The sequence below is a fragment of the Nothobranchius furzeri genome, chromosome 1, assembly GCF_043380555.1.
Source record: "Nothobranchius furzeri strain GRZ-AD chromosome 1, NfurGRZ-RIMD1, whole genome shotgun sequence".
Taxonomy (NCBI): Eukaryota; Metazoa; Chordata; class Actinopteri; order Cyprinodontiformes; family Nothobranchiidae; genus Nothobranchius; species Nothobranchius furzeri.
This window is the reverse complement of record NC_091741.1, coordinates 89927069-89946146: the sequence shown is the minus strand read 5'-3', so window position 1 is coordinate 89946146 and position 19078 is coordinate 89927069. Positions and strand designations below refer to the sequence as shown.

Genomic DNA, 19078 nt, shown 5'->3' with positions numbered 1-19078 from the left:
CAAGCTGATATTGTTTAGACTCCTTAAGAGTCCCAGACGTGCGGTTCCATCCGTATGTTGTGACCTGGAGACAACTCTAAAACTGGTTTAGTAGCGCTGCAGTTTCTTCTACGGACCTCGGTGCCTGGAAGTCCGAGGACTTCGACATTCCAGATCTATCACGAGGGTCTTCGAGTGGGTATGTAGACACGACAGATTGCGTCTGATGTGCTTTTGATAATAATCAACTTCATGGCTTAACACAAACCAAATTCTTTTACATCCAGAACTCAGCTCTCCTAGAAACGGCAGTTCTGATAACATCACATTCACACATAGGTTTCATACATCATATCTAGTTCCATCCATCACAGTAAAATGTTAACTTGTCATGTTTTAATTATTGGTAAAATTATTTCTTACTTTTATAAACCTGACTCTTTTCTGAAGCAAAACGAAGTGTATACAATCCCTTCATACACAAAGAATCCTAGAATCTTCTGATAAACATACAAAGACCAAGCAGGGCTGATATTCTATATTTAGATAGAGTATCACAGCTTATGGGTTATAAGTAGAGGTTATATATATATATTGAGCTCTTAAAGCACTCAATTTACCAAACCCTACACTTGGACTAAATCAACTGCTTTGGACACACCAGGTATAAACACCTAGCATTACAAAAGGCCAGTTTCACAAGCAGTAAGCAAAATTATTCATTATTATCAAACAAGCTTCATTAGGTAGGTCATTCTCACCATCCGTGCTTAGAAATAAAATACCCACAATCCATATGAAGACAATTGTTAAAAAAACTATATTTAGATCATTTGTGGCATTATTTCCATTGTCAGACAGACAGACAGATAGATCCTCGATGATCTCCCTTTCATTTTAACATATCACCATATATTAGCTCTTTGTGTGTGATTGCCACTTTGTGGGCCAAAATTCTTCCATTAGTCTGAATGGGATTTTTAATAGTGCTGAGATGTTTTAGGGTATGTTTTGGACCATTTGCTGTGCAAGTGTGTCATAGGGACCTCGCCTGCAGTCAGCTGTGGCCATCGAGATGAGGTTTGCAGGAAAGTAAAGTCAGTCACAAAGAAACCAGCGAGGACAGGAAGGACAGAGGCAGCTAGTGCAGCAAAGAAAGCCCATTTAAAACAGTTGAACAGGAGCATCAGTTTTCAATCTGGAAATAAGATAATTAAAGGCTGGAAAGGAAAGAAGCACTGGCCTGCTACTGAGAGACAATTGTTAAACTGGTGAGATGTTTCCAGTGTATCAGACAGTTTCATACGCAGTAATAACTTTTTTCTTTTGTCTTTTTTATGTATTTGTGGCTCTGCACAAATAAATCTATTAGGTAAATAACTTTGATGTTGAAATATTTGAGATGTAGCTACTTTTCCTGGTGTTGAACTTTTGCTTTTCTGTTTATGTACATATTTCAGCTTGCAAACTTTTGTTCATATTGGTTTCACGCACAGATAACAGTAATTTTCACACACATTCCCAGGAAAACAGTCTGAATACCAGGTAAAGATTTCATCCACAGTTAATGCATGCACCTCACAGCAGGAGGTTCTCTGTGTTGGATGCATTCTGAAAGCTTAAAATACATTTCAGCAGCACTATAGTTAAGCACATAGGAGGCAGAGCACGACGTAAAACTGCACCATGGAAAATCACTGTCTGTTATTTCCACTGCTCTGAACACAGACAAGACTTCTTCCTTGTCTATGGTGATAGCTGTTTTTATTTTAACGCTACATTAACGTATCAGCGATATGACAAAGTTGAAAGGGAACATGAGTTAGTAAAAGATTGTGAATGAGTGACTGTTATCATCACCTGCCAATACTTCCTTTAGAGATAATCTGAACTATTTAAATATGATCTAATTCTGTCATTTCTGGGTTTAATATGTGAGGGCTGGCAGCAGGAAATTCTGCAGAAAGCTTGGTGTGTTTGACACAGACGGTTGTGTTCTCTCACAAGTAGTCTCCTCGGAAAATCTCAAGGAAATTCCAGGGCTGCAGCAAGATTTAAATTTATTTTTTTATCAATGTATTTATGGAGTCCCTTTGGTGACACTTTTGGGAACCTCCCTTCACCACAAGACATGAAAATCATGTGAATAAATCATGACCACATGTTACAGTATGAGGTAGAGATAATTTTGCTTTGTTATAAGTTAATGAGACGTGAATGAATGACAACCAAATTGTGATCACATTAGGAAATCTGTTGTGTTTAAACAAAGCCATGTTCCATGAATGGACATTATGATGGATACAGAATAGATTGATGTTGTGTCTGCCTTGCCTGCTGGTGGTGGTCGGAGGTTCCGGTGGCACCAGTGTTCATCTGTCAGTGTGCCCCAGGGTGGCTGTGGCTACATTGTAGCTCATTCCCACTAGCGTGTGAATGTGTGTGTGAATGGGTGAATGACTGATTGTGTTGTGAAGCGCCTTGGGGGGGTTGTAGAACCCTAAGAAGGTGCTACCCATATACAGGACATTTAGCATTTAGATAGATTTGATGAATTTGGAACTTTTTTATTCTTTTAAATGGTGACCTCTGAGGAAATGGTTCAAAATCCACATTCTGATAATGTGAAGCAAAGTAGTTTACCTTGTTTCTAAACATCTAAAAGTGAAGTCATGAGCTCATATCCTGGATGAGCCACTAATAAAAAAATGTTTGTGTCTGAGTAGCTAAAACATTGTTGTGATCTCATTAATATCAGTATGTATTTACAAGACCGGTTTTAAGGTGTGCTTCACCGAACAACAACAATGTAACAATACTACATTTATCCAGCCCCAAAGTCCTGTCGTACTTTAAACCTTAGTGATAAAAATGTAGGAATCAACTCATTCACTATGTGAATAGTGTTTTCAAACACCTCATTCATTCTGATGTTTGATATTGTCTGTGAAACATATTCACCTCGTTAGTTAATTCAGAGTTCAAGAGCAGGAGACCCTGGTGGTGGTGGTGGTGGTGGTGGGGGGGGGGGGGTGTCTAAGAACCCACTTGTTTTTAATGTTTTTCATCTGTACTCCTCCAAACACGGCACAGTGAACACTTTACAGAAAATGGCGGAATACTGTCAGAACTCACCCTGAGAGTCTGTTTGACACTTCATTTCTGATAAGTCATTTTCCTCTGCTGGATCATCTGCCAGTGGTTGTCCAACCTTTCAAATCCCACCTAAAACCTCTGGGAAAATATTAGCTATTGTGCCAGAGTTTCCACATTGGAGCACCAGCTTTTTCTGCAGAGTTCAACAGACAAGCTATTGATACGGTTTGAAGAGTACTGAGAGGAATGGATGAAATGGTCTTCAAAAATTCAATCAAAATGGTTTTAGCTTCCTTTTATCACCTCACAACAATGATGGCAGGTCAGTGTGCTGCACAAGATTAGCAGAAATAGAAATACAGATCATTTTAAATCATTTTTCTATAAAATATATTTGGCATATTTATAGTATAAATGATTAAAGAACTTTTATTCTAAAGCCACTTGGTTGCCACAGACACAATCATAAAGAAACTCTAACCTTTATTGAGACCATTTACGCCTCCATTGACCCTGCTGATTGCATCAAACAGTAACTGTCCTGGATTTACAGCACCTGTCCTGCACTGGTATCTGGTCCTGCACTGGCTGCCTCCCGGGAAAAATGTAGAGAATATATTTACAAGACTTTTTATTTGGTCAACGTGTTTTGTTTCTCTAACACTATGAGGCTGTAAATTTAGCCACGTGTTGTTAACTTCGAGCTGAAACAAAGCTGGACAGAATGCACTTTACATCTCTAGCCTAGATGTGGGTCTAAATGAGGAAAGTGGATAGATTACAATGATAATTATTTTAATGTGTTTTATTTAGGTTTTAATTTTCTGCCTGTTTGAGTTGAATGACCTGGAGAAAAGAATAAATCCTTGACATCTGTTGTCAATAAATAAACTGAAAGTTTAATCAGTGAAGTTTATTTTTTTGAACATGAAGGAAACAGATTACCAAACACAAATAAAACTTTAATCATTACCTGAAACATTATTCCTGTATTAAATAATGTTTGTGATTTACTGATAGATGCCTAAACCTTTTGTCACTGTGCTTTGCTGAAAATGTCATCTCGTTTGTACTACAAAGACTCATTATGCTCAGTCACTGTTGAGGTAATGGCAGAGCATGTAAGCACATAAACTCAGCTAACCTGCAGTCTGCTCTTCATGACATTTAGAAAGATGTAACTTTTAGCTGGCTGACTTGATAAAAGTTATTTAGTTGGAGATCCATTGTAGACTGCATGGTGGTGCCATTTGTGTCACTGCTACCTTGCAGCAGCAAGGCTGTGGGTTCAAATTGCAGCTGAGGCCTTTCTGCACAAAGTTGGGGTGTTCTCCCTGACGCATTTGTAAGTTTTCTTGAGCCTGTTTGTGGCATCTTTTTTTTTCTTTTCTTCTTTTTGTTTGTGTGCTTTTTTTTAAAACTTGCACAATAGCATAAAATTAATTTATACAACTGATTCCCTCAGTGATTTCCTCAGTGATTACCCTCCTTGGGTCCTCCACTCATTACACACTCACGCATTTAGCAGCAGAACACCACTGGTGTGAGAGGTTGTTTGTGGCATCTTAACACACAACATAAATGTTAAGCCAGACTTACACAACAGGAAAATCATGCCACTTTTAGACCCACTCTTCCTCTCCAGACAATATTAAGGACGCTCATGGTTGCTGTAACGGCTCTAAAGATAATCTTATCAGATAATCCTACCATGTGAGGTGTGTATCTGCAACTCATTCTGACACCCAAAGCAGCTAAAACTGACGCAGGGTCACCAAGCATTTGTTGGGGCTCCCAATGCATCGGGAGGTGACGCGCTGTGCCAGAACGTCGCTTCCTGGCGCCTGTGGTAAAATGGATATTTCACCAAATTGTGACCTTTACCCTCTGGGAATTTAACCTTCCTCTCACACTCACCCCAACCCTAACCTTAACCCACTTGCGCGTGCAAAACTTTGTTTCTAGTTGTATCACCCACCTCAAACACGGTTAACGAGAAGTTTTGAATGAGAAACTGGGTTAAGGTTAGGATGGGGGTGAGGGGAATGTTAAATAGCAAGAGGTTAGAGGTTAAATGTCGGTGAAATGTGCGTTTTACCGCGGGCATCAGAAATCAATGCTCTGTCACAGCGTATCGCCTCCCAACACGTCGGAAACAAATGCTTGGTCACCCTGCATCAGTGTTAGCCGCTTCAGGTGTAAGAATGTGTTGGTACCTGAAATCTGCACTGTAAAGTGTGAAAAGAAAGGGAGCCAGGACTGTCCCCTGGTGCATTCCCACATTTCAGGTCAGCAGTCACAGTCCCAGGCTCTCAAGGGATTGGTTTGTGAGATAGTTTGGCTGCATGGTAGCACAGCTGGTAGCACTGTTGCGTCGCAGCAAGAAGGTTGCAGGTTCGAAACTCGGCTGCAGCCTTTCTGCGTGAAGTTGCATGTTTCCTCCGGTACTCCGGTTCCACCCCCAGATCACAACATGCCCTATAGGTTAAAAATTGTACGTCGCTTTGGATAAAAGTGTCTGCCAAATAAATAAACATAAACATAGTTTAAAATCCACTCTGCAAGGTTAAGGTCCACTCCAGCCTTCTCCAGTTTAGTTTTCAGAATCCCAGGCTGGATGGTGTTAGAAGCACTGGAGAAATCAAAGATCATGATTCTCTCACTGCTGTCAGGCTTCTCCTGATGAGCCAGAGTGCGATGTAGCAGAAAGCTGACCGCATCTTCCACTCCAACACCTGGTTGGTAGGCGAACTGCAGCAGATCGATCGAGGCACCCATGGATCGGAGGTGTCCCCGGATCAGTCTAGTACCTTCATAAGGTGGGACGTGAGAGCCACCAGCCGGTCGGTACTGAGGTCTCCAGCTTGCGTTGTCTTTGGCACTGGAACCACACAGGAGGTGTTCCAGAGCTGTGGAACCACCATCAGCTTGTGGCTCAGGTTGAAGATATGCTGCATAACTCCACTCAGTTCATCTGCACAGGATTTTAGGAGCCTGCGGTTAATGCCGTCTGGAGAAGCACCTATCTTCACCTTAATCTTCATCAGCTCTCTCCTCATTTGGTCTGCTGTAAAGGCAAATGATGAGCTTTCTTCGCGGGTTTACATCACTCTCACAGAAACATTAAAAGTTTGTATTACACTTTTGCCACTGTGTTAACGCGTAGTGCAAAAGGAACAGTCTAGAGAGATGTGATGTTGCACAGAGTCTTCACATCACCCCGCTTCTCCTCCAGCTTCACTGGCTGCCAGTCAACTTCAGGGTTCATTTCAAGATCCTGGTTCTGGTCTATAGGGCCTTCCATGGACAAGCACCATCTTACATTGGTGATCTTCTTAGTCCCTACACCCCCAGCAGGTCCCTGAGGTCCAGTGATCAAAGCCTACTGGTTGTGCAGCGCACCAGGCTAAAGACCAAAGGTGACAGATCATTTGCTGCTGTGGCCCCCAGACTCTGGAACTATCTCCCCCTGAGCCTGAGTTCAGTGGACTCAGTGGTCTCCTTTAAAATACTGCTGAAAACTCACTTGTTCAGGCGGGCTTTTGTGTAACCTTCATCACCCCTCTCTCTTTATTCTGCTCTCCCCACCTATTCCACCTTCCTCAGGATCCACTGATTTCCCTCTTTCCTATTCACTCCCTTTCTTTACATTTTTAATCACAATTGTCTATTTTTTTGCTCATTTTAAATATATTTTTAATTATTTTCTAAATTATTTTTTATATTTTTACATTATTTTGTGAAGCGCCTCGTGATTTTTATCTTGAGAGGTGCTATAGAAAAGATATTTTCTTCTTCTTCTCTGAGCCGGCTACACTGTATGAGTGACAGGTTGGTGTGATCGGCTCTAAAAAGCACGGATGAGAATTGCATGAATCACTTGTTTTCATGGAAATCAACTATTTTTGATCGGTGGTTGATCAATCCAAACATCCTTACTCTTATTATTAATCATATATCTTGCACCGAAATAGGGTATTCTCCGCTTTAATGAGATAACTGCAATGCTTGAGAGTCAACATATATAAATAAAGTCAACCCATAAGTTCACATGTTATGTTTTTCAGGATTTATATAAAGTGAACGAAAAAGAACAAAGCTATTTTGCAAAACTGGACAGAATGGTTATTATAGCTATAAGTTTTATAGGACAGCTTACACTTAGCGAGGGATGGCAGGTTGCTGCAAAACGAAACAGCCAATCATAGGAGAGCCCTTCCAGCCAATCAGAGGCAAAATAGGTGGGACTTTCTTTGGACATCCAACCTTTCCAATTGTTGCATCCAGGAAACAGAAGAGAGTGTATTGGCTAGTAGAAGCTAACCATTAGCATTAGCAACTCACCAACATAGCAGAACTCCTCCAAGCTTGAGTTCTTTGTGGAGGTAAAATGTCAACGTTGCAGAGCAAGCAAAGTCAGCTATATAGCCGCATTGCTGTTAGCCAATCAGAGGAGAGATGTCCAAACATCAGGAAATAAGACTCCATATCTTGTCTTCACTTTCTCCTCTTGCTAAATCATCCATGCTGAAACATACTCACCAGAGCTTCTTTTCCCCCAGAGTACATAAATGTATTAAAATATGAGTTAAGTTCCTCTTTAACTCCTCTGCCACTGCCGCCCACTATGAAAATGATGGATAATTGTCAATGCTCCAGTTAAGCGATGTCACATAGACATAACTTGGAGTCAGAATGTCAAACAGTATTTTGCTTTCTGTAACACGGTTGTGTTAACTGTTTCAGACTGCTACCTCAGGAATAACTCCTAAACATATGAATGATTGTGTTGCTTAGTAAGTTCAACTTCAAGTTGAGCTTACAGTGGAACAAAGTGTCCTTCCTCACAGGCCCACAGTGCTAAATAAGGCACAATGAGGCAAAATACCAAAAGACGAAAGTGCAACTTATGTAAGCGATCCAGACTGCTTACTGCTTGAAATTTGTTTTGATTTTCTTATTTAGTTGTGATGTAAAAGCATCTGCAGGCCATTCCTTCTTGACTCTATAAACGCATACAAGCACCCTCATCTCAGGGAAGCAAGATTGCACTCCATTGGCCTCCATTGGGCTCTCCACCAGAGCAGTAAGTTGTGTTTTGTAGAGAGATCACTGACATTGCTTTAAAATAGGTCTTTGAATGAGCTCAATCAATCAATCAATCAATCAATCAATCAATCAATCAAAGCTTTATTTGTAAAGCGCCTTCCGCAACCCTGTCAGGAAGCCCAAAGCGCTGAGCTTTGGTTTGCTCAGTTTGGAGAAAAGTAAATCAGGGCCTTAGGGAATCCTAATCTGAGCAGGGCCAAGGCTAACACAAAATAGATATAGTAGTATTTTGCTATGTATTTACTCTACTATAACAAAAGGTAATACTATGTAGAATAATAATAAGAATGTAAAAAGGATGACATTGGGCTGCACAGTGGCAAAGGTTAGCGCTGTAGCAAGAAGGTCCCAGGTTCAAATCACAGCCTGGGGTCTTTCTGCATGGAGTTTGCTTCTTCTCCCTGTGCATGCAGGAGTTCTACCTGGGTACTCCGGTTTCCCCTTCTAATTCAAAATCATGACTGTCATGTTGGTTGGTGTCTCTAAATTGTCTTAGGTATGTGTGTGTGTGTGTGCAACACGTTCTCACACCCTAAGCGTCGGAAACAAACGCTTGGTCACTCACTTTCTGCGTCAGATACCAACGCAGAAAGTGTCCTTTTTCGTATATATGTGACAAAAAGGAGTCTCCGTTGATTCTAATGCAAATCCCAGTGCAGCGACATAGTGACGAGTTTGGATGTTCTCTTGCGCTGCACTGAACACGCATATTTCCCCATCATTTGGATAACTTTGAGTATTTTTCTGACATCTGTGGAGCCACATTTAAACACGGACTTTGCTGCAGCTTATGCTTACATTTATATAAATTGTGTGGACTTCTGAACGTAACTACGAGTCATCTACGTCATCTATTAGAATCGATTTATTTACAATACAGTTATAAAACACCGGCATGTTTATTTAACTGCTCGAGACAACAATTTTCATTTATTTGTCAGTATAAGCCGTGTTTATAAACTTATTTGTTGCGGTATGGCAAGCATAACAAACTGCGTTTCCCACAATGCTCGGCTGCGGGCAGAGAAGAAGCACTTAGTAGTAATAAGCTGGTTTTACGTCAAGAAACGAGTTTTATTGTTTCTGACAGCTCTGTAACCCACTCGGTTGTTAAATTTTAAATCTCAAATATTTGTTACAGTACAGTAATACATTTTAAAGTGATTGCAATAGTAGTTCACAATTTTTGTTTTCGTTTTTCCAGGCACCCATGGTCCGGAAGTAGATGGGCGTGACTTAGGCTCCTTTTTTAACCAAAACAATTTATTTATTGACTGTTGTAATATAGCGCTACATATAATATAATTATTTTTCATCTAAATACATTTTCAATCTAAATACACAATTATTTACAAACGTGCTTATATCACGTGATAGAATGCGACAGGTCCCGCGTAAACTGGTCTTCCGGTCTTTCCGTTTACTCTCCTTTCGGTAAGTAGAACATTTTCTAATCCGTTATGATTGATTACACAAAAACACTTTGAAATGCCGTTCTTATCATTATATGTACACTTTATAAATACGCGTGTATAATTTTCAATCACATTTTAAGAAAAAGGTATTTAAAGAAAATCCAGATAACATGTAAACTAAGCTATGCAAAATTTTACCGTGTCAGACTTTGATGTGCAACCGACATTTGTTTTCTCTTTCAACAGCTGCTGTCATTTTGATCTATCTGAACCCCAACTTTTCATCAACACAAAGGCACTTTTTAGAGCCACGTCTGTTTTTCGTAATTTGTCTTCTGTTTGTCACACTTGTTTTCCTTTGGTTTCGTCTTCTGTGTCTGACTGTTTAGTTTGTTTACTGTAATTGTTGTTCTGTCTGTGTGGGAAATATAGCCTGTGTGCATTCGTGTGTGTGTGTGTGTGTGTGTGTGTGTGTGTGTGTGTGTGTGTGTGTGTGTGTGTGTGTGAGAGAGAGAGAGAGAGAGAGAGAGAGAGAGAGAGAGGTATTCCTCATTAACAATGAGTGAGAGTGAGCTGCAGGATTTACTGCAGAGTGTTGAGGGTGAGGTCACTGAGGACCTAAAAGACGCCGATGACTTCCTCAGTCAGCTGCAAAATGAGAAAACTGCAATACCAATTGCAGCACCGATGCCAACAGTGAGGTGGAAGAAGAGAAACAGTGGTGGAAACCTCATCCACAGGAGACCACGGGCACTAAGGAACCAGTGCACTCAGGGTGAGCATTGTTCTTTCCTTAACCCTCCCACTGTCTTCATGGGTGACCCCGCCAGGAAAGTTGACCATTGAGCAGGATTGATGGTTTATCCCTTGAGGTCCACGTGGCAGGGGTGAGGTAGTGCTGATAAATACGACGTGCCGATGATAAACCATCAATACTCAATGGTCAACTTTCCTGGCGGGGTCACCCATGAAGACAGTGGGAGGGTTAAATATAACTAAACTCAACCTAACCCTATCCAAAGGCTTATAACAATGCTTTGCAAACAAAATTTTTTGTCAACCTTCTATATAATTTTATTGATCACTATAATGTGCTGGTAATGTTCAGAAAATTTTTGTTTCATTATATGAGTATCATTAGTATTTTTATTTTGATAACAGCTGGTCACAGTCTGTTGATTGACACGGTCTCAGCTCCCGTCTCAGCTCCTGTCTCAGCTCCTGATGTTGTCTTTGCTCCTGAGACATGTGGTATGTTTTTCTTTCTTTATCCACTAGTGTTATTTCATATGTTTGATTTGTGTATTAGTATATGTATAAAATCAGATCAATTTTAAACATTATCTGAACAGTGAACATCATTTGTTCTCTAATTTCATCAGACGAGTTCATGCGGGACCTCCAGCATTCATTTGCTGATGTTGAGACTGAAGAAGTATCCCCAGTGGTTCCCACTGTGACATCAGCAAACTGGGGCTTAAGGAAAATGAAAGAGCTGGAAAACTGGAGATCTGTGAGGCCTTATTTAGTCAATACCCTGATATCAAAGGAGAAGGTGGAACCCAACTTATGCCAGGAGTGTCAAAGCAATGCAGCTGCTATCCGGTGTCGGGATTGTCGTCCACGGCCGTTCCTCTGTGGAGAATGTGATTTAAATGCACACAGCCAACATCCATTCCACAATAGAGAGGCCACTATAGGAGGATTCTTTGAGCCATTGCCCCCAACCAAAGTTATTATAAATGAAGCTCTTTGTCATTGTGGTGAGTTCTTTTTGAGCATACATGCTGTTATTGTGCACACAGTTTGTTAGTATTTACATATATAACATGAACTTATTTTTTCTAGAACGAGTTGTACCTCTAGAAGTCCCTTCCAAAATCTGCAGCTGTCCAGCTGAGTACTTGAAGCTCAGTGCCGGAAAGGTTGTGGCTGTGATCACTATGAACGGTACAAGTATATTGTTGTGCATCAAAATATTTTTCTATTGTGTTTGTGATCTGACAATAGAAAATATGTGAAATTCATGTTGCATTTATGTTTTCTTAAAGGACGTCATGACCTCAATATCCCAAAGCTGACCTGTGGGATGTGCAATGCCACATGGACTGCTTTGATTGAAGACCTGATAAAAAATGACTTCTGGCCAGCTACCATGCACTATGAAACAATCTTTGCATGTGATATTTTCTTCACATTTGAAGAAATGAAAATGGTAGCGCCCGGATTGTCTTGTCAGGCATTTATAAGAATGCTGGATCTAAGAACCGTTCGCTTTGGTCGTGTGAGTATATATTTTTTTAATTATCTCAACAGTGTATGAAATAGAGTTCTTTTATGTTTTCTTAAATGTTTTTAATAGACTGGAAAGATCTCAGCAGACAGCTTCATGAGAAGTTTTTTTGAGTGGGAGGCTGTGAGATATGAAGTTGACAGCCACTGCAAATCCGAGCCCTTTGCCTGTCCTGCCTGCAGCCCAGAGATGCTTGCGGTCTCTGTTGATGGAAACCGCAAACATTATCGTTTTAATAATTCTGCCAGGTACAATAAAATGTCAGCATAAAGATCAAACACATTACAAATCACAGGTCTTAGTTAATTATAGATTTACATTTCTGCTTTTTACAGATGTGAGGAAAAGGCCATCTTTGAGGGTGTCTTTATTGCTGACGATGAGGACGTTACACAATTTGTGGACCACATTCAAAGCAAGGCAAAACATGTAAGATGGGACTGTAATTACTGTATAAATGTAAAATATCGTAACGTAGAGGTAGGCTCTAATATTTTCATCCTGTTAAATTTAGGTGTCTGGGAAAGGTAAATGTGGTGGTCAGTGGCAGGCGGCCAGAGAAACCTCCTTAAGGTCTACCAGCAAGCTTGATGAGGAGGGCCTTGAGCTTGCAGTGTGCCGGCATGGAGTGCTGCTGCGGGCCCTTAATATGTACAGGGGAGAAATTTTTGCGTATCCCCTGTACTTGCAACAAAAGCTGCCCAACAGCAGGTTTTTTTGCATGGATGTGACCTGCAAATATTGGCCTTACCTCCAGAGGCTGGCCAAAAGCTGCCCAGAGCTACAGCCTCTTCTTGATATGAAGCCATTCCTCTCTGTGTTTCATGCCAAAGCCCATAACTTCCAATGTGAAGTGAGTGAAATGATTATACTGTGTGTTTGTAAAAATCATTGTCAGAGGTGAAAAGTTTCTACATAGTTTCTTTTTGAAACAGGTGAAATGGAGTGGAGCATATCAGGAAGGGGCGGGGTTAACTCTGGGTGAAGAAGTGGAGCAGGTCAATGCCTTCCTGTCTCGCATTGCAGTCACCACGAAGCATATGTCAAAAGCAGGTATGAAAACATGGTATTTCTAATTAGGGATGCACCGATACCAGTACTGTATTGGATGTTGTTGCCGATCCAGGCTTTGTAGCTGGATTTGTGGAGAGGTGAACATGGCTGATACCGGATTATATAATTTACTTCACTTTATCCAAATAATGAGCAGAGCAATAATGTGGCGAACTACATAACTTTTTACACTGCCACTGACAAATTATTTCCACATTATGAGTTATTTTCTGTCCCAAGTTATATCATGTTAGAGGTTTATTATGTGTTATATAACAATGTTTTAATGTTTGCATTAGTATTGGTGGATATCAGGTATCAACTGATCCAAAAAGCCCAAATATCGATATCAGGACTGAAAAGGCTGGTTGGTGCATCTCTCTTTTAATATTCTTACAGTATCTCACAAAAGTGAGTACACCTCTCACGTTTTTGTAAATATGTAATTTTAACTGTTTATGGGAAATATCAGAACATATGACAATATGCAATTAGTCGGTGTACAACTTGTGTAAATTTGCTGTCCAGTGTGCCTTGTCTAACCAAAATGTAAGGGGTGTACTCACTTTTGTGAGATACTGTAGATCTAGTATAAATGTATAGTATTTCACTAGCAAGGACCACGGATGAAGGGCCTGAAATGTTCTTTATAAAAACGCACAGTGATGGATGAAGGTGTGGAAGGTGATGGCTATGAGCAGACTCAGGATGGGGGTTCCGTATCTGAATAGCATAGCCGGCTGACTGGAGACCCCCCTACTACAGTCTACTTGAGAGCAGCTGGAGACTGGAAGACAAAAACATAAACCTGAAGGGAGGGTGGTTGAGAGAACACAGACAAACAGCTGGAGATGTTTGTGAAGATAGCAAATGTGGCTGAGATGTGGTAAACCTTGAAGTAGAGGTGTTTATGAGATGTAGTTGAGTCGTGGTCCTGCTCCCGAACCTACATTTACATTTACATGTTCACTTAATGTGTGTATTTTGTTAAATGACCAAAATACTCTACTGCTTGCTACGGCCCCTGGTTTTACCACCAGTCTGACAACTCCACTACACCGTACCTGCTAGGGTTCTTCCATTCAGCACCATGAAGAGCGACATTCCCTGAACTCCCTTCAGCCGCAGCCTATTCAGGACAGGTTTTTTTGTAGCCAGATGAGGAGAAACAGGCATAGAGATAAAGCAGAGGGGCTAGAAATGTAGCAAGAGAGCTCTAAGGAAGATTTTGAGAGGTAAACAAGAAGAGTTACCTGAACCAGATAGCAGGAGTTTGCTGCACACTAAGACATAAGGCCCTGAGATAAACTTGGATTGGGATATTGCTGCAGTTGGAGATTGACTCAGTGTTAATGATCCTAAATCATTTTGTTACTTATCTCAGTCTTAAGCCTTTTTTGAGGATTTGAGTTGCAAATGTTTGGTTTAGACTCTATTTAGTCTCTCCCTTATGAACTACTGACCCTGGGTAAGATAGTTTAATTTAATTCAGAGTAGTTATGAATATTTTTTGAGTTGCTTAGTTTTTATTTTATTCTATTTTTCATTGTTTACCTTAGGTAAGTCTTCTCCCAACTAGAGAGTTTTTAATCTTGGTTGGGACACTTTTTGTAATAAACTTTTTTATTACAAAAAGGTTTATTATTGTTTTGAGCCTTCTGGTTTTTTCCCTCCCAATCTATTTGCTGTGTTCATCCCATCAGGGTTTCCTAGGCCTGTTCGGGTTGCAACAGGGCTTCCAGTACCACTGGAGGCAACGCATGCCCATGTAATCACTGCCTCCATCATGTTTCACATGTATGTTGTGCTTTAGATCCAGGGCTTTTCCAAACCTTCTTCATACTTCTCTCCAACATTCTTAAAGACTGGTACATACGAATACATAGAAGGCAATTTCAAAACTGGGCTGTCTTTTTCAAAATAATTTGTAAGGCAAATTCTAATCTGTCGGGTTTATTTGGTCTACACAAAACTGTGTATTGTATACTGCATTGTATTGAAAATGATTGCAGCCTCCCTTCTGTTGCAGGACGTTCAGACATGCTGACATTAATGGCCATGCGCTGGAATCAGCAAAAGACCTCCAATTTGGCTGTCTTCCTGTCTCACAGATATTTGAAAGTAATAATGGCATCAATTTGTCCTCTATGAATAGTTTATGTATGTTAAATTCAATATCAGTTTTTACTTGTAGACCACAAGTACTCTCGAGAGTCAGCTTGAAACACTGGAGTCCCAAAAATCCGAGTGGGGTGTAACTGACAAGCAGTTGGAGGAGTGGGTAACTGATGTGAAGGAGTGGGCAGAAGGTAGATATGATAATATTATAATTACCTAATAATTATAATGCATGGTGTACTATATATTTTTTACATACATAGGTATGTCAGTGTGCAGTTACCAACTTCCATGCTTTTTCTACAGAGACATCCAACAAGACTGATGAAGCTGCAGTTAATCTTGGAAGTAAGATTGAGGGGCTTGTGGCAAGCATCAAAAGGCGTTCACAACGTCTGTACAAAGACACAGATGGCAGTAAAGGCCGAGCCAGGGGTCGCCACAAAATCAGAGAGGAGAAAAGAATCCTGACGTCAGTGGTCGACGAGTATAACAAAATGGTTCCAAGCAATGAGTGCCTGTGCATAGAAACCATACTGTCTGAAGATACAGCATGGCCATGGCAAGAGTTTCAAAGTGGTACGTACTTGTGCATCTCCAAAAACAGCTGTGAAAACTGCTCAAATCAGCTTATTATCCAAAAACACCTGCTAAAGATTCCTTAGCCATGAAATGGGCTCTCAGTCTGTTTCAGTAGGAATCACAATCAGGCAGTTTTGAAGAAAATAATCATTGAATCCCTGCATAAGTAGTGAAAGCCTCCAAAGTTCATTGCAAATTCATTTTGATTTTATGCCAGTTATGAATCAAAGCAGATACATTGAAACCCTGGAGAGAGTTGTCTGGAAAGGCCATTGGAAAGTTGATGAGGACCTTCACAAGAACTGGACTGAGGCTAGAGTTAGTGCATCAAGAGCCACCACACACAGACAAATGCTGGACATGTGCCTCAAATGTTCTATTCCTTTTGTTAAGTTGCTCCTGAACAACAATGTCAACAGTGTTCCAAAATCCTACTTTCTGATGAGACAATTTAGCATCTCATTTGGAAGACAAGTTCCCTGAGTCTGGAAGAATTGCAGATGCTTGAAGTGCTGAGGGATTTTGGGAACCATGTCATCTGCTGGTGTTTGTCCATTGTGATTTAAGTCCAAAGTCAATGCAGTCTTCCACCAGAAAATTTTGGAGCACTTCATTCTTCCTTTTGCAGACCTTTATGGAGATGCTGACTTCATTGTCCAGCAAAGTAGCGTGACCTGTACCCCAACGCCTCCCAGCTTCACACTCAGCATTAAGGGGTTTGATTGGGGGGTTAAACCACCAAATAGTTCCTGAGCGTGGCTGTGTCTGCAGCTCACCGCTCTCCCAGGGGATGTGTCAAATGCAGAGAACAAATTTCGCACACACATCAGTGTGTGTGACAACTAATGGGACTTTAACTTGACCTTAGAGAATCTATGGGTTAGCCCTAAGAGAAAAATGAGAGTCAATGATTCAGAACAACTGAAGGCTGTTATAAATGCGTCTTGGTCCTCCATAACACCTCAGCAATAATACAGGCTGATAGCATTCATGCCACGCTGCTTTGAGTCAGTAAGTCATGCAAGTGGTGCCCCAGACAAGTACTGAGTACATATGTATAATACTTTTCTGAGGTCCAACATTTCTTTATTCAAAATCCTATATATACATTTTTTCTGCGGTTTTAAATTAGATTTAAAGAGGATTTCAGGTCGTAAAGGTTTGCTAGTCAGTTAGGCTAAGGAGTGCCATATTGTTTAACTATATTTTTCCAGTGATTTCAAATAATAGTACTGGGTGATATGCCTTAAACCTTCCTTTACAAAACTGTTGGTAATCTATTTTCAAGGAGCATGTTGTAAAGTTAGCCATGGCTTGTACAGATTGTTTGAACCCTAATGGCTTGATTGCACAAACCCATTTCAGTTCAGTTTTTTTTGTTCCTAATTTTGATTTGTATCTTTTAACTGAATGCAGGCTCTGTAGATCTCAGGACAAAAAGAAGAGCCTTTGACCTTGTCATGGCAGTGAAAAGACTGCAAGAGGAGAAGAAGATTCTCATGGCAGAGATGAACCAACACTGGAAGTACCTTCTGCATCAAATGGATTCCCTGAAGGAGCTTTCTGAGGAAGTTTCAAATGCTGCTCTCAAAAGTATGTTCTTAAGTCCAATCTGAAAATGGGTATTACTGATGACAGGGTTACTAATATGCTTTTTTTTTGCCAGGTACTGCTACTTCACTGTGGGGCCTACCAGTTGAGGTGTTAAAAGGTCTTCAAAGCCTACTTCTTAGGAAAAGGCAGAACACCAGAAAAGCTGTGGCACATGCAAGGAGCTGCTACTTAAAAGTTTTCAGTCAAGCAGAGACGAGCAATATCCTCCAAAGCTTTTCAGACAACTCTGACAGTGACTCTGACATGTCTGATGATATGTTATGAGATCGCAAAATGCGTATGTTATAAAAGCACAGCCTACTTGTATTGCACCCAGAAGTTGGCCGACAATGTTACGCAAATGTGAAGCGTTTCTCTGAAAGTGTTTTTAGCTGATACAGGGTATTCGCGGGTCCTTAAAAAGGTCTTAAAAAGTCTTAAATTTGGCTCCCTTAAACCTGCAGATTCACGAGAAAGCAAATTCACATTGAGAAATGTGGTTATACAGTACTAATTTCAGTTTGTAATGACACGTGCAGAAACACAAAAAAAAATTTATGTACAGCTTACATTTTAGCTTCTCTTCCATTTTATGTAACTTAATGCTGGGATTAATGATATAACATGGACTGTCATTCTGTAATCGGAAAGAAAAATGTAAATAAAACTATGATTTTGATTTTTTGGCTTAATTTTTTTAGTCACATTGCGTTTGTTTTGAACAATACTGTACATTTAAAATGAAGTTGCACTATAACACAATGCCTGCTAAATAAGATGTTCTGCAATAAACATTTATATAATTTCTACTTGTGTTTTTTCATTTCCAATTTTTAATTGTGGATATTTCAAATAATACTATTAGTGTGAAAGGGCTTTAGAAAAGATTATGGCAAATGCATTTTGATTGTGTGAGCTACTAAATGTTGGAGTGGCAAAGCCCCCAGTTTAATTACCAAACACTGTAAACTAAACATCTTTGCCACACCTTTATATGACTTTAAAAACTGCTTTTAGATTCATGTGGATGGAAAAGTCCCTAGTTTGGAAGATGGCTGAGGGAAAATGCGCTCTGCCAAAAGAAACATTTAACTATAAAATATACTCCCTGAAGAACCCTGTAGAGCTTTCAGAATATCTGAGGGGATTCCACAGTCAAACAAAATGGGCAAAAACAAATCAAGGACAAAATTTGGAACAGTAAAATTTGGCTCTCAATGCAAGTGTGGGTTCCCTCCAGGTGCTCTGGCTTCCTCCCACAGAACAAAAAAATGACTAATACACTGATTGGGCTAGTAAATTGTCTTTAGCCAATCACATTAACAACTGAAGTTATGTATACCAATGTGCACCTGGAAAACAACAACTCGCTCAAGCTAGATAGGCCACTTGATACTGTCATCAAAACTAACTCCTACCCTACAGCACAGTGCTGACACACAATTGTATCTGCCTATTTTGGGCACTTTTGGATTTTTTTTCTAGCAACTGAAAAAAAAGAAAAGAAAATTGAGTTCATAGCTAAGTAAGAACACTACCTACAGGAGGCTCACATATATTATACATCTTAGTGACAGCTTTCTATTGATGTATCATCCCTGCACGCCTTTCAGGGGCAGAGTTATGGGGCTGAACAAGTTGCAAAAAAAGGTTTTTAGCGCACTCCAGCCATACAATGTAAAATCGTAGAGACAATATTTAGACTGTAGTGCTCCGCTCAGCGAGACCTTTCCACAGAGCCCTCAAGCAAACCTGTACGCTTAGCAGTTCAGAAGTTCACATTTTCAGGACAAAAAATTGGATTCCCTCGACTTCGTTTGATTTTCAGACATCTGCTTGC

At 40.3% G+C, this 19078-nt stretch overlaps 1 protein-coding gene across 1 annotated transcript; it reads left to right on the top strand.

The window, feature by feature from the left end:
* The first annotated feature begins 8727 nt into the window (after positions 1-8727).
* On the top strand, positions 8728-18045 carry LOC129163642 (uncharacterized). The gene is made up of 14 exons (XM_054741632.2): positions 8728-10374; positions 10761-10850; positions 10982-11362; positions 11448-11549; positions 11651-11883; positions 11962-12140; positions 12228-12321; positions 12407-12745; positions 12828-12945; positions 14975-15066; positions 15140-15254; positions 15370-15642; positions 17062-17238; positions 17312-18045. Exons 1-14 carry the CDS (start codon positions 10158-10160, stop codon positions 17521-17523), a joined length of 2622 nt encoding a protein of 873 aa, XP_054597607.1. The 5' UTR covers positions 8728-10157; the 3' UTR covers positions 17524-18045.
* Positions 18046-19078: the final 1033 nt, after the last annotated feature.

Bases quoted from the DNA above. Each gene is read 5' to 3' on its own strand.
- LOC129163642 (XM_054741632.2), top strand. From the start codon at position 10,158: ATGAGTGAGAGTGAGCTGCAGGATTTACTGCAGAGTGTTGAGGGTGAG. The intron at 12,946-14,974 runs GTATGAAAACAT...CTTCTGTTGCAG, and splicing joins GAAGCATATGTCAAAAGCAG to GACGTTCAGACATGCTGACA. The intron at 15,643-17,061 runs GTACGTACTTGT...AACTGAATGCAG, and splicing joins ATGGCAAGAGTTTCAAAGTG to GCTCTGTAGATCTCAGGACA.